Below are 14,440 nucleotides of genomic sequence, written 5' to 3' on the forward strand. Positions count from 1 at the left end.
AGAGCTGGCCTGGCTCAGCCTTCTAGGAGTCATCATGCCACGCTAAGGCAGAGCCCGAGTCACCAACTGCAGTGATAGCTTCAGTGGCACAGCCTGCCTCTTCCCCTCTGCCACAAGACTTGATTCAGGTCCATTCCAGTGATATAGAGGTGAGAGGGTAAAAGGCACTAAGTGAAGGAATGATGTGAGCACAGCCTGGTCAGCTCCCTGTGCTGGCTCTGAGGCTTGAGCACCTGCATGCTAAAGCTAAAGCGGACTCTGGCAGTCCATTAATCAAAATGCTAACTGGCACTGATTTCCATCAGATCCTAGTCTAGCCTTTGGCCAGAACTTGCTATTTACACACAACGTCCCATGTGCAGCTATGCCAAGCCCGTCTAGAATGGGCCCCAAACAGCCAGCTATGAACTGTGAACCTCTCTAATCCTGTCCCTCTTAAGTCCCAGATCACTGTAGTGAAAGGGCAGCAACACTCCCTTTCTACTCCATTAGAGAGCAGATCCCAAAGCCAGCCTGGGAACAGAGATCAGGTGTGGCAACAGGCCAGAGGGAACTGGGAGAAGTTTGGCCAGATGGGGTAGAGTGCCCTTGTGGTGTCATATTCACAACAGACTTGCCTTAGAGAATGAAGGTCACATTATTTAGGGGTTAGTAGCTATTAAAAAGCAAAGATCTCAAATCCTTCTCTACGCTGCATTTGTTTGGTGTCTGGTCCTCACAATCAACTGGAACAAAGATGGCTACTAGAAGAGTTTATTGTACTGTAATTGTCATTCAGGGAAGGACTAGCATTGCCCTCTCCATCCCATGTGTTTGTAAGAACTCCCAGTGTTAAAGGTGCCTGGACACCAAACCACTTTGAAGCTACTCACCTCTTTGAGGAGAAAAATTCCTGAATTTTTTCGGCTTCTTAACATAAAGGTAGGGAAAAATAAGAGAGAGAGAAACGGACGCAGGACTTAGGATGACACAAATTATATTTCTGAACATCGCCAAGAAACAAGATGGGACAAATTCATCTAGCACTTGTCACTGGAACTGGGCATCACAGCTCTGAATACAATGGGAATTGTTCAGCTTTGTTTAAACAAAACAAAAATTAAAATAATAAAAAAAAACACTCAACCCCCAAACATTTCTCAGGTCATTGTGATTAAACTCAGATACTGAATAAACAGAAGGAAAAGAGATTGCTAATACATTGCAAAAGTAGTTCCCATTTAATTCAGTTAAAGAGAAGCAATAAGCCCAGGACTACATCTGGCAAGTTTCAAGTAGGGACCTTCTACATGAAACGCAGACTAGGGTCAGGATTAGCAGAATATGCTGCAAAAACAGGTGAAGGAATTATAGCCATAGGACACATCAAAGCACAAGCTCATACAGACCAGTCTTCACAGCTGTAGCTTGTCCGTTTAGTTTCACAAGCAAAATTTCCAAAAGGACCTTCTAATTCTCAGACCTCATGCATCAGCTACAGACCTGATGCTTCATGAAGACTGGTGGTACAATCCACCTCTGGGGACCACAGGGACCCTTTCCATCAGGAGTCTGCTATGCAGAAATGTCTGAACCAGAGCATGCATGCAGAGAGGTGTCTGCACCAGTACCCGGGTGGCAAGGAATAGCTTCCCTTTTGGCAGCCCAGAGACAAAAAGCTGTTGCTTGTTTTCCTGATATCAGCACTATAAAGCTGCATTAGGGCATAGGGTTTGCTGCGGACACATCTGTGCATCTTCTAGCTTTGCACTTTTTGCTGATGGGACATGCCCTATGCTGCCATCATCCTCAAAGAGCATGGGAGAGGCTGGGAAGTGGGAGGAGCTGGAGAGTGAGGCCAGATGATAAAAACACACAGGCTACTGAAATCAGAGGCTACTGTGTTAGATGTACACAGGCTTGTCTGTGGAAGATCTGTAGGTCTTCCTAGAAAGGGCTGAGAGACACCTCTGCATCCTCCACCAAAGAACATTCCCTGTTTTGGGGCATTGACTGCACAGCACCCAATACATTTTCAACACTAGCAGAGCATTCAGTGTGTCTAACACAAAGCAGGAAAGAGGAAACTCTAAACTCAGTGCCCTTGGCAGGTGAAGGGCAATTGTTATCATATTGACCATGCACATCTGTATTTGTATTTTGTTCTTAGCCCTAAATAAAGAGTTTCTGAACTTTCCTGGAACTAAGAGGTGAGGCAGTCAGCACATCAATCCAAAATGAAAAAGATAATGGATCATCTCTCCATCCTCTCCCAGCATTTCCTTAGCCTTGGGCCTTTTGCCTCCGAGACTGCTGCAAAACTCAATTGAGCTGACATCCCAATTCCAGGCAGAATATGGAGCCCTCACTCCTGCTTCACCTCCCCTTTGACTTGGGCGTGTCTGCCTTGGCCACAGTCTTTGGATAGTGGGGCAGGAAAGGGTTCTGCAATTGTGAACAAAGCTTCAAGGACTGTGGCAAACAAATCATACAAAGTAACACCAGCTCTGAGTAGCTGGAATGAACCTGCACAACCCCTTTTACTGCATCACCTTCACAGCCAAGAAACACAAAGGTGATAAAAACAGACAGCTGAGGAATGCCCATGGAAAACAGCAGCATATGCAGGAGTCTCACCTGGAACACCACATTCATCTTTATCCTGGGACCTTCCTTAATTCTATCTAATAAAGATATACTACTGACACTGCTAAGACAGAAAAAGGGAGAAAAAGCAATGCCTTATTTCTTTCTTATCAGTTGGGCAAATGATAATTCCCACTGCACAATAGGATTAGGCTCAAACTGGAGTAGTTTCATAAATCTATAGTCATAAATCTGTGACCAAACTAAGACCAGAGCAAGAGTGTTTTTCTAAGCCAGGCTACAAAACCAGTCAATGGCATGGGATGAGAGATGCTTTTATTGTTCACCCAGTAAAACAATCAAGTGGAAGATTATTAAATGGGGAAACAGCAGCTTTGCTGGGCCAGATACCAGGTATTCCCTGAAATGTATCCAGTGTGCCTGTCAGTGGAGCAGAACTGGGCAATAGGCTTCTTTGGGTTCTCTTCAGTGGATAATGTATTCGCAAAAAATACAGTTCAGGATTAACTGTAATCAGTCATCAAATTAAGAAGAAAGGCAAAGGTAAAAAGACTACTAACATTAAAACATTTTCTTTCAGCATTTTCAGAACAGGTTTCACATTTTTGCTTCAAAGCAATTTGTTACAGCCCAAGACACAACATGCAACCTTAGAAATGAACGTTTCATTTTGGCATGAAAGGATTTGCTTGTTTGTTTTAATTTTTCCCTTTTTCATTCCACTGAGAAAATGGGGAAAAAAATTGTCTCAGGCCACCCTTACAACTTTTTTCCTCAGATTTTTCAGTTCAGCCCGCAAACTGAAAAACCACTGTGGGCACAGCCTACTTGGGAGTTCACTTGTCCCTCTTTCTATTTGAATCAGACCTAAGCCAAAGAAGATGGGAAATTCATTTCATCAGGTAATACCAACCAGAATCAAGGTATTTAGGAGATGCAAAAATACTGAAAATGGGAGGAGTCATGGCCGTTTACAGGAGGCTGAACATGACTCAGGAGATAGATCTCCTGGTTCCAAGAAACATTGCCATCTACAAGCTTACTGCTATGTCATCCTACTCTCACATAAGGCAATTTATAAACTGTGGGTCTGATCCTGCATTTTCAGAATCTGACTGAGATGTGCTGACACCACTTATCTGTGAGCAATGCAAGATCCAGGTAACCCACCCTAACCTGCTCTAAACAAGGGAGTTTGGGGCTTGGGGTTTTTGGGTTGGGGGAAGCAAATGGAGAGAGGCACAACACCCTCCCCACTGGCAATATTGGAGCATCACTTGTGACCTGAAAACAACATCCCTTTTTTGCAGAGTGCTACCACTTCTGCAGGGACAATACAGTACTGGATAGTTACTTTGCAAGCTCAGTAAAATGAAAAGGCCTTACAAGGATCTTTGTTGGGACAGTCATCTGGTTTAAACACAGCAGAGGACAACAACAACAGCTAAAAAAACCCACAATAAATTAGGTATCAGCACAGCTTTCTAAATGGTCTAGAACACTTACTACAAGACGAAAATCACAGCTCTGGTACTTAGAATCTTGTCTTTCTTTTAAAAAATCGAAAGCTATTATCCACAGGTTTTGCATAAAAATAAACATTTTAAGCTGACAGCATTATGTTAATTGGATCAACCCGCTTTTTAATATATATATATTTCTATGAATATTTAAATGTATATTTTATATGAATAATCTTCAAAGGAGTAATGGGAGTCACAATGCATAAAAATAGATATTTTGGAAAAAAAAGAGTAATAATAAAGACAATCCTGATGAAAAAAAAATATATATATCAAACAGGGCAGTATTCTAAAGTAACAGCTCACCATACTACAACTTGTGGAGTCCAGTCCTTCCGTATTGTGAGAAGTTACTCCTAAATATGATTGGGCTTTCTAACAGTGATGTAAAATGAATTCCTGCACATTTAGTAAAAAAAAAAAAAAAAAAAGAAAAAAGGAGACGGGATTTGGGTATGTAGAACAGATTTGATATCTATTAATTGCTGTAAATAGCTAGCATGGATCTTCTTTCAAACTGAAAGCAGAAGGAACTCCAAAAATTCATGCATTTATAAGAATATATATGCTAATCAAAATCAGATCAGTCCCTCTGAACTAATTGTTTTTAAAAAACACAATTTTTGTCCTACAATGTTTTTTCTGTTGTTCTATGAGTAACCCAGACTGGAAAAGGTGGGCTTTTCAGCAGTCTTTGTCAGCATTTTGTGCAGCTTTGACAAAAGCCAACTCCTAACAGTTCAAAAGATAATTTCAGAGTAATCCTGTCCCTTTGCAGCAGGAGGTAACCTCACTGTTAAAAATCCCTCAGGGCAAAACAATCTTGGGGCAAGAGGGGAAGCCATAAAAAATTAAAATAACCTGACTTGCTTGCCAGCTGCATCAGTATTCAAGTAAAGTTTAAAGTACCTTTGTGGGACTTTAGAGTCTTGGAGAGTCAGACCGGCTTATTTTAACAAGTGTAATATGCACTTAGAAATAGCCTTGTCATCTGCTTGTCTAAACTCAAAAAACAAAACTCAAAAACAAACAGAAGCAAAGGAAAGGTAGAGGAAAGGACTCAGCATCAGTATTAGACTGCGGAGTGTCTCCTTGACACTGACACTTTGATATTCGTGCCTTCCTTTCTAATGCATTAAAACATCCTGAAGTCACGCAGCCATTTTAAACGAGCATTTCAAGAGTCCAGTTTTTATAGAGGTTAACTTGATCATCAGCACAGCACTGGAGAAAGCTGATCTAATGATATTTCACTTACAGAACTCTTCAAAGGAAAATAAGTAATACAATTCCACAAAAAACAATGCCAATGAAAAACACAGAAAGCAAGTTGTTTTTAACTCGGTGTTTTTTCTGAGATATTCTTACAGGAAAAAAAATAATTCTTCCCTTATCTCTTTCTTTAAAAGCAAATTTTCTAACCAGTACATTTTAGAGCTATCTTCCATCTACATGAATCTAAGCTTTTCTGAAATCACCTATAGGGTTGGGGGGGAGGGCCAGAGGTTTCCCTCTCCTAAATTTCACAGACATCCAAATAGCATGTTTGTTTTTCCTTGCTTCTCTTCTTGAATTTGTCCATTCCCCTTAGGATTTCACAGGCTAACACTACTGTGAGAATTTAAGTGTCTGCATTTGAAAGAACTTTGGACTGAGCACAGCTTCACACATTTCACCTTCTTCATGCCCTTTCCATGTAGTTTCTTCTATCTTTACATGTACGAAAATCACAGTTTGTGTAACATTGTCTTTAAAGGAAGAAAATAAAATACACGCACACACATACATTGTATTGGTGAACACTATACACTAAGTATTTTTTTCAACAGCATAACAGAAAGTCTGGCCTACTGTAGGTTGAACATGTAGGGAAGGCTGAATTTTTATGGTTGCCATGCAAGTCACCTTCAAGACAAAACAGATTAACCCAGCCAAGAGCAAATGCACCTTCTACTCTCAAGCTGTTAGACAAATACTGCCTTTCCAGGGATCAGGCTGACATCTCACCAATTCAGTCAATGCAGTATTTAGAGAACCACACTGAGTTGCTTCTGCATCAGTCCTTTGAATTCAAATGCTGTTTAAACCAAAGGGGAAAGAGGGTATCTGAATTGCCTTATTATTATTAATATGTGTATATTTCAATAACACTTTGAATTTCAATTTACTTCTGAAACCTTGCCCTTTGAGAAGAACACACCCTTTAAGCTGACTTTTTTCAGGCTTCTGATCCTTTAAAATTCTCTCTTCTTTTCCTTCTGTTGTTCTTTTTCAATTATCTATCAGAAAACTTGCTTTCTTCCAGCAGAAATGCAGGTGGTGGGCTTGAGCTTTCACTGCACCCGTTCTGTGAAATTCTCTGGGAAAACCCCTCGGCATTGGTCAAGTTCCTTATGCTGGATCCAGTCAGACTCCTTCACACCCATCAGCCATCCTTCATCCTGGAGGAGAAGACAGAAATCAGGTGCTAAGGGATAGATGTGAGCAGGGATTTTTGTTACAGAGTGCAGGTCAAGGAGGTGTCAAGGCATTATCAAAGCCATGCTTGTATTTGGCTTGGAGACAATCCAGGAGGAGTATGGGGAAGAAGGAAAAAATGCATTTGTTCCCTTTTAAATGGAGAGAATGCTCCATCCCACCAGAGCTCAAATTTAACCCAGACTGTGCAGACACTGTGAAACTGTAAAGAATGAAGTGTAACAGAAATATGTTGTAATTTACACCCACTGAAGCAGGAGAAATTCTGCCAAAAGAGACCCTAGAGCTACAGGATGGGAATCACCTATCTCACCTTTCACCATCTAAACATGAGGGGTCCAGCATTTTCCATAGTCATAAAAGTGACAGACACATCCAGAGTGTAATTCAACCCATTCATCTTGGGCACAGGTATCTGGAAAGGATGAATGAGTCCCTGGAGATGCGCATCCCCTGCTCCAGTCAGAGCACCTGATGACTGGCATTTTAGAGCTGGTACAGGCAAAATAAGTCTTGTTTGCTATGCTGAAATTCTGATCTATGAGAATTGGGAGCTGAGAAGCTCAATTCATCTTCCCAAAACTCAGGAGTCTGTTGGGCTTGATGCAGAGTGAGGTCAGCAAAACTCTCAAACTTTGGCTACACACTCAAGGTCTCTCTGAAGGGTCTTCCCTAGCCACCAACCTATACATCTATAAACACAGATGAATTTTCACTGAGGCAAATGGAGTCCTGCTTGGCAGAATCCACTCATGAGGAGAACCAGACTTTTCACCTTCTGCCTGCAGGCTGTCTAGCACTGAGATTTCTGCTCCATCCTAGGCACGTGAGGAAGACAAGATATCCAAGGTAGGAAGGCTGCACTCCTTGCAGCTCAGGTGTGCAACCACCCTATTTTCTACATGCCTTGGAGCTGCCACCATGGAAGCACCCCTTCAGCATGCAAATGTACCCTCTCATGTGAGCCATTTGCAGTGGGGTAGCCTATGGGTTAAGGGTGCAGCATGAGGCAAAAGAGCTGCATAGCTCTGGGTGTCTGCAAGCTCACTTAGCCCTTGCTGCTGCCTTAGATTTGAACATTCAGGAGATGTCATGAGAATGGCAGGAGATGGGAGCCCATCTGCAGCAGCCAGCTGCAGGGGCTGTGGGAGGATTGACATGCCATAAATCAGGAATACAAACAACTAGGCAGAAGACATTGGGCCCAAGTGTCTGGAAGGCAGCTTCCAGCTCACAGCACGCCAAGCACAAAAGCTCATCCATTTGCACATAGCGTCTGTGCCATACAGCATGCAGCACTCCCACCTCATCCTGCTACCAAGGGTCTCCTCAGCTGTAGGGATTAGACACAAGGACCCAGACTGAGCCCTGACAATTTTAAACCATGCCACTTAAGTGCCAGCTTAGAAGCACTGTTGCCCTCAACCCTTTCTTCTATCAAGAGAGATGAATCCAGGCTTGGATGATATATCCACAAACTGATACCTAAGCTGCAAGATGGGGACATGGACCACAGTCTGTCATCCTAAGCTTCCTCCACTCACGTGCATAGTTCATGCACATGTTAACAGCCAGCATTTTCTGGCTGGGGATGGTTGAGGTTAGCTGTAGCACAGGATGCACTGTAGAAGGGTTAAGGGGCTTCAGTGCAGCTACAGTGTTATGTTAGCAACACTCAGAGCTCACCCTCTGCAGCTTGGAGAGTCTCGAGTTCATGGCTGTTGCACCCACATCCAGCTAGAGTGCAAACACAGGGCGTTGAAAAACTGCTCCACAAACGCCAACTCCTACCACAGAAACTAGGGAAGCTGTCAGGCTTTTCCCCGTCCAGAAAGCTTTCTGAGAAAGAAATGCTCAGAAATGCTTTTGTAGGGCAGTTCCACTCAGTGAAGAGTCTTGTCTCCAGAAGGAATCACTTTGTGTTCCCCAAAGAGCCCTTCCCCCCTAGCTCTGTGGGAACTGTTGGCAGATTATAGCTCCATTTCACAGGTATCAGCATGATCTGCCTCCATAATTCACAAAGCCAACAGAGGATCCACATCTTCTGAGGTAGTGAACTACCTCACCTTCCCTTTATCCCTTGTGGAATCCAGACCTTGTCTGGACTTGACCAAACCCAAAGAGCTGATGACTGCTGAATCAGTTTGGAGAATTTGTTTCTTTTCCAAACAAAAATCTGGAGATGTGAGCATGAATTTTATAAAATCACCATCTCTCTCAGTGGAAGTAGTAAAGCTGCTGCAGATTATCAGCTGGGTGCCCCTCAAACACAGCAAGTGAGGAGGACTTAGTCAAAGCTTCCAGAAATAACTCAAAGAAAAACATGGCCAATTAAATTCAGGTTGAAGATGGGCAGCAAGACTGTTCTTCAGGGCTGAGAGACCTGCACCAGCCTTTGATTCTGCTGCCATCTCCTGACCAAACACAGTCGTTTGGAAACAGCCATTGCTATGGTGAAGTATAAGCCATCATCCACCGCCAGCTGCTTTCTTGGAGCTCCAACATTTCTCAAAACAGGAGAAAACATCATCATAAAGTGTGGATCACTCCTTTCAATGCTACAGTCTGCACTTTAGTGATCACAGGGAATGTGCATCAATTTAAGGGGCAGTGAGGAGGCAAAATATGGGCTCTGTTGGGCTCCCTGATCAAGAAAGCCATAGTATTGGCTCAAATGTTCTGACAGGGACAGGAACCCACTGCTACCCCATATGCTTTACGTAGGATAATGTCTCTACTTTCCAATAACAAGCAGAGTCCTCCCCTTTGTTGCAGGAAGCCAATCTCAAGCTCAAGGACAACCGGTTCTCTTGCCAGCTCCCAGCCACAAACTAATGGCTCTGCATCCAGCCAGCCGACTGTTAGTGAATAAAGAAGCAGCTCTAGAAACCCCACTGGCTCCACATGGGCCAGGCTCACACCCCATCTTCCCCACTCACCTGCTCCTCAGGGTTCTCAAATGGAATCACAAGCACCACATCCCCGGCCTTCAGCTGCAGCTCATCACTGTCAGTGGCAGTGTAATCGTGCATGGCCTGGACCTACAGGGAGAGGAGAAGTGGGTGAGCCCAACCTTCTCTCACCCAGCTCCATAACAGGTGACAAGGCTTTCCTCTTCATTGATTCACCGGATGATTCAGGTTGGAAAGCACATTTTGAGGCCATCTGATCCAACCTTATGCTTAATGTAGGGTAAGCTTTGATCACAAATGTCACATCCAGGGGAATAACTGCTTCCCTTAATTTAATGACTACAGGCTTGTTCATACAGCCTGGCATGCAGCTCTCCTTGGCCACAACAGCATCCTGGTGAGTCTTATGCAACTTGTTACGTATCGGCACCTCCCTGTCCTTTAGGAGAGTTGAATTCTCATGGTGTGGGCACAAAAACCTCACAGGGTGGAAAGCCTGTGTCCACTTGAATGGTGCCCTGTATTCTTTCTGCAGCTGGACTGCAAGACTATTAGAGATCATAGCTTCCCACCTCTGTCACAGCAAGCAGGGAGAAGAAATGTAGGAAAGAATATTAGTTTGGATGATGATATCCATGTTTTCTCTTTAGTATTCAGCCTAATGCCTTTCAACATCTGTGTTACAGCTTTTCTACTTCAAACCACAGCTCTCCACTTTGAGCACTACAGTCCATAATACTACCTGTAACCAGCCTAAATGTTATGAGCCTCCTATTGTTCATCGGCTTTTACCATTCTTCTGATTTTAGTAGAATCCCAGAAAAAAAAAAACAATGGACATGACTAAAGCAGAAAAAAGCATTTCTATAGCAGGATGCTGTCATTTCTCACTTTTCAGGGCATGATGCACCTATGCCATATTGCATTATACACATTACATTTGTGGTCTATCCTCATCCAGAATCACTCCTTCCTCCACACCTATGAAAAAAAGCTGCAAGTGATCTTCGGCGTATTCAGAACATCCACCCAACTTCCCTTCCTACTGCTTTATTTTTCTCTGTTCATCCTGGCTTTCTCATTTCTCCAAACACAGTCCTCTGTTTCTTCTGGTGTTTCCAACTCTTCTCCAATTACCACTTGCACCAAGACAAAAACAACTGCAGCAGAGAGAAGGGGTATTTCTACCCAGCACAGTAACACCTTTAGATGCTGATGCTCTTACCAGTCCTTTGAAACATTTGGAACTGCATGAAGCTACACTGAGGAAGGTGTATCTCTCCTTCAACTTCCTTTCTGCCTTTTAATGTGGCATAGCCCATGGACATGCTGAGCGAAAGCAACTAATTCATTACAGGAAAGAAAAGATAATCACCAGGAACTCAATGCCCCACCGCCACATACTCACCTTGAACAGAAATCCTGGGGGCATGTCAGCTCTTTCAGATGAAGCACCTGCTTCCACAGCGCCATTGACAGTTGCAGGGAAAGTTTCCACAACAACAGCAGGCAGAGAGGTCTGGTAGGCAGCGGCAGCCAAGGAAGGAAAAAAGCCATTGAGAAAAGAGAATCCAAAACTGAAGCTCCAAGTCCATCCTGGAGGATCCACATCCCAACCATCCCATGGCTTCAGTGGGTTTTCCCCGCACACCAGACAGTGACAAAAAGACCCCAAAGGACAGCAGAGGCAGTAGTGAGAAAGCAGGACTGGTGACTGCTGTCTTCCTCTGCCTAAGACTGCAGAAAGGTAGAGATGATTTATAGTTTTTCTTGGACCATAATGCCCAGCATTTCCCATTTGCTGTGGTCACAATGCATTCTTACAGAGCCCTTGTGGAACAGACAACTCACATGCAACAGCCTGTAAGAACCAAGCTGCCATGAGTTGGGACCTACTCCAGTCCCCTAAAAACATGGCAGTGTCACCAAAAAAAAGAGGAAGCCTGGATATTCAGGGGACATAGGCAGAGCCCAGGGCAGGTAAAGTAAATGGCAAGCAAGGGGGAATCCAGCAGACAACACAAGCCTAGGACAGCATGGGCTGTGGACTGGCTTCACAGGATGGGTGAAGGGACAATTCTTTTAGTGAACTTTCCAGCAGAACTTCTCCCTAAGCACTGCACAGATAAAATGCAACAACTAAGCCTCTGAACAAGAGCACTGCAACTCCTCATGGGGCAGGGATGTGCTTTTCCAAGCTATACAGCTCTTTTCCCAACCCAGTCTCCCACATCTTCTGTATAACAAAGGGATGTGATGGAGAAAAGGGACTGCTGTCCCTTGAGGTATTTACCGATCCTGAGTCAGCTTCAGTTTTAGATGCTTCAGCTCCAGCTGCTGCTTCTGATCCAGCTGCTTCAGCTCCTGCATGGGCTGCTTCTGCAGGCTGCAACACAAAAGTTATCCCGGTGGGACGTTATTCTCATTCCAGCTACATGTGTGAGCAGCAACGTGCAGCCAGCCTGCCCAAGTGCTCTGCTGCTGCCTGCTGCCACCTGCTGCAAACAGGCGAGACACTGCAGGTTCTGGCTATGTTTCTTCCTCCCTCTTTCTCTGCAACCTACAGAAATTACCACATAGCCTGAATTGCCTAAATTCCCTCACTCCAGGCTCACAGCAGGAAATCAGTGAAACTCCAGAAATTTCGTGCATCTCTTGCTTTTCACGATTTAAACTGCAGACCTACTTTACACAGTATCTACCATTATATCTAGATTGCCCACTTGTACGTGAATACAAGTTCTCTTGCATGCCAAAGTACAAGGATCTCTCAATAAGCTACTTCCAAAGATACAATTACAGAATATTTAAGCACTTGCCACCTCCCAGAAACAGAAGAGCATGGTAGTAATGTGTTCAGATTTGGAACTTAGTCTGGACCCAGCATCAACATGACATTAACTCTGTTTTAACACAAAACTAAAGATATTCATTTGCCCCTCCCAGAAATTGCAGCAATGCAGGAAGTATGTTGCATCTGGTAGCATCAATGCTGTAGATCATCCCACTGGGAGATGGGCCAGGCAGCATCTGGGAAGACTCCCAAGATTTGCCATTTTTAATACATGGGAATAACCAGCTTTAGTATACCTACATGCCTCATACATTTGATAAACATGTTGTCCTGGTTCAGCTGGGATACAGGTTATTTTCTTCCTAATAGCTGGTACAGGGCCATGTTTTGAATTAGGTTGAGAGTAGAGTTGATAACCCACTGACATTTTAGTTATTGCTGACCAGTACCTACACTAGGTCAAGGACTTTTCAGCTTCTCATGATGCCCTGACAGTGAGGAGCCTGTGGGGCACAAGAAGCTGGGAGGAGACAAAGCCAGGACAGCTGACCCAAACTGGCTGAAGGGATATTCCATATCACATCTCATCATGCTCAGTTTGTAAACTAGGGGTAAAGCTGGCCAAGGGCCATTGCTCAGAAATGGGCTGGGCATCAGCGGTGATGAGCAATTGTTCTTCATTTGCATCACTTGTTTTTCTTTAGTTCTATTTCTCTCTTATTGTTATTTTCCTTTCCATGATAATTGATTATTACTATTTTATTTGAGTCAAGCTGTTCTCATCTCAACCCACAAGTTTTCTTACTTTTACCCTTCCAATTCTCTACCCCATCCCATCAAGGAGAGGGAAGTAAACTGTCAGGGAAATGGTGCTTAGTTTTCAGCTGCAGTTAAAACATGACACATGTACCCCTGAATATAATAATATCAAAACAAGACATTGTCCAGATTCCTTAATGTTGCAATTCTCATAGTCCCAACCTTAAAAAAGCCCAGTGTAAAGCAATGACCATGGTAACCCTTAAATATACACCCATCTGGCTACTAGCCATGCACTGGCACAGTGCTCCAAGTAGTATTCTAATAGCAGCAACAACAAAGAAATATCTCCTTGATTTGATAAAAATCTATTACTATACCTTCAGCTGCTCCAGTGGTGTCATCTAATACATGCTTTCCTCTCCTATCACATCCTTCCTCATGTCTCCCCATTACCATGTCCACAGGCCTATACTGCCAGAACACATGACAAAGAGCAGAGCTGTTCCCATCCAACAGAGGATTCCCTCTGCACCTTTGGTAGTGCTAAGGAAAATATATGCATATGAAATGATACAAAGGCTTCTCCTGTGTAATTGGATTCACTCCCAGGTTGCTTTTTATTTGGATTCAGTGAAACTGGAATTGGGACTGATGCCAGGCCAACTCTATCTGGCCAAGCATGTTTTTTATGTGGACAAGTGAAAAGGAGCTCAGTATGAGGGTTTTTTTCTTAAAAGCAGCTAATTTGCAAAAACAGTATTTAATAATCAGAGAAACTGAACCTAAATTAATCCCCTGCATTTCAACATGTCAGCTACTAATTTTTCTATTTTATATACCTGTGGGGCATCCCAAGGCCTATAAAAGCATTTACAGTTGTGGAAAGATACCATAGGGAGAAGAAGAATTGCTCACTGCTGTTACCAGGTTTGAAAGCTTGGCTTATTCCAACAGCAGCATCATACACACCAAATGCAAGTTTTCCAGTCTGCAGAACTAAGGAAGCTCTGCTGCATTCACATTTCTATGCAGTTGTTTCTCTTGGTCTATGGGACTACATAACCATACAACAAGTCTCTCATTAGCAAATTTGCAGATGACACTAAGCTGGAGGGGGGGGGGTGTCGATCAACTGGAAGGCAGGAGGGCTCTGCAGAGGGACCTGGACAAGCTGGAGAGTTGGGCTGATTCCAGCGGGATGAGGTTCAACAAGGCCAAGTGCCGGGTCCTGCACTTTGGCCACAACAACCCCATGCAGTGCTACAGGCTGGGGACAGAGTGGCTGGAGAGCAGCCAGACAGAGAGGGACCTGGGAGTTTGGATTGACAGGAAGCTGAACAGGAGCCAGCAGTGTGCCCAGGTGGCCAAGAAGGCCAATGGCATCC

At 43.7% G+C, this 14,440-nt stretch overlaps 1 protein-coding gene across 10 annotated transcripts in view; it reads right to left on the bottom strand.

Moving 5' to 3' along the window:
- Positions 1 to 959: 959 nt before the first annotated feature.
- The window catches only part of BIN1 (bridging integrator 1), a 91,759-nt gene continuing 78,278 nt past the window's right edge, over positions 960 to 14,440 (bottom strand). For 4 of the 10 annotated variants that reach the window (XM_008922921.2, XM_018072560.2, XM_029959861.1 and 1 more), the window contains 4 exons: positions 11,793 to 11,885; positions 10,908 to 11,018; positions 9,527 to 9,628; positions 2,876 to 6,550 (listed from right to left, as the gene is read on the bottom strand). In XM_008922921.2, the coding sequence (XP_008921169.1) occupies positions 6,443 to 6,550; positions 9,527 to 9,628; positions 10,908 to 11,018; positions 11,793 to 11,885 (414 nt within the window). In that variant the 3' untranslated portion in view covers positions 2,876 to 6,442. Of the gene's footprint in view, positions 6,551 to 8,273; positions 8,325 to 9,526; positions 9,629 to 10,907; positions 11,019 to 11,792; positions 11,886 to 14,440 lie in introns of all 10 variants that reach the window. The other 6 variants (XM_018072556.2, XM_029959860.1, XM_018072559.2 and 3 more) reach the window with 2 other exon arrangements.

The sequence above is a fragment of the Manacus vitellinus genome, unplaced genomic scaffold (genome assembly GCF_001715985.3).
Source record: "Manacus vitellinus isolate BGI_N305 unplaced genomic scaffold, ASM171598v3 scaffold_22_pilon, whole genome shotgun sequence".
Lineage (NCBI taxonomy): Eukaryota > Metazoa > Chordata > Aves > Passeriformes > Pipridae > Manacus > Manacus vitellinus.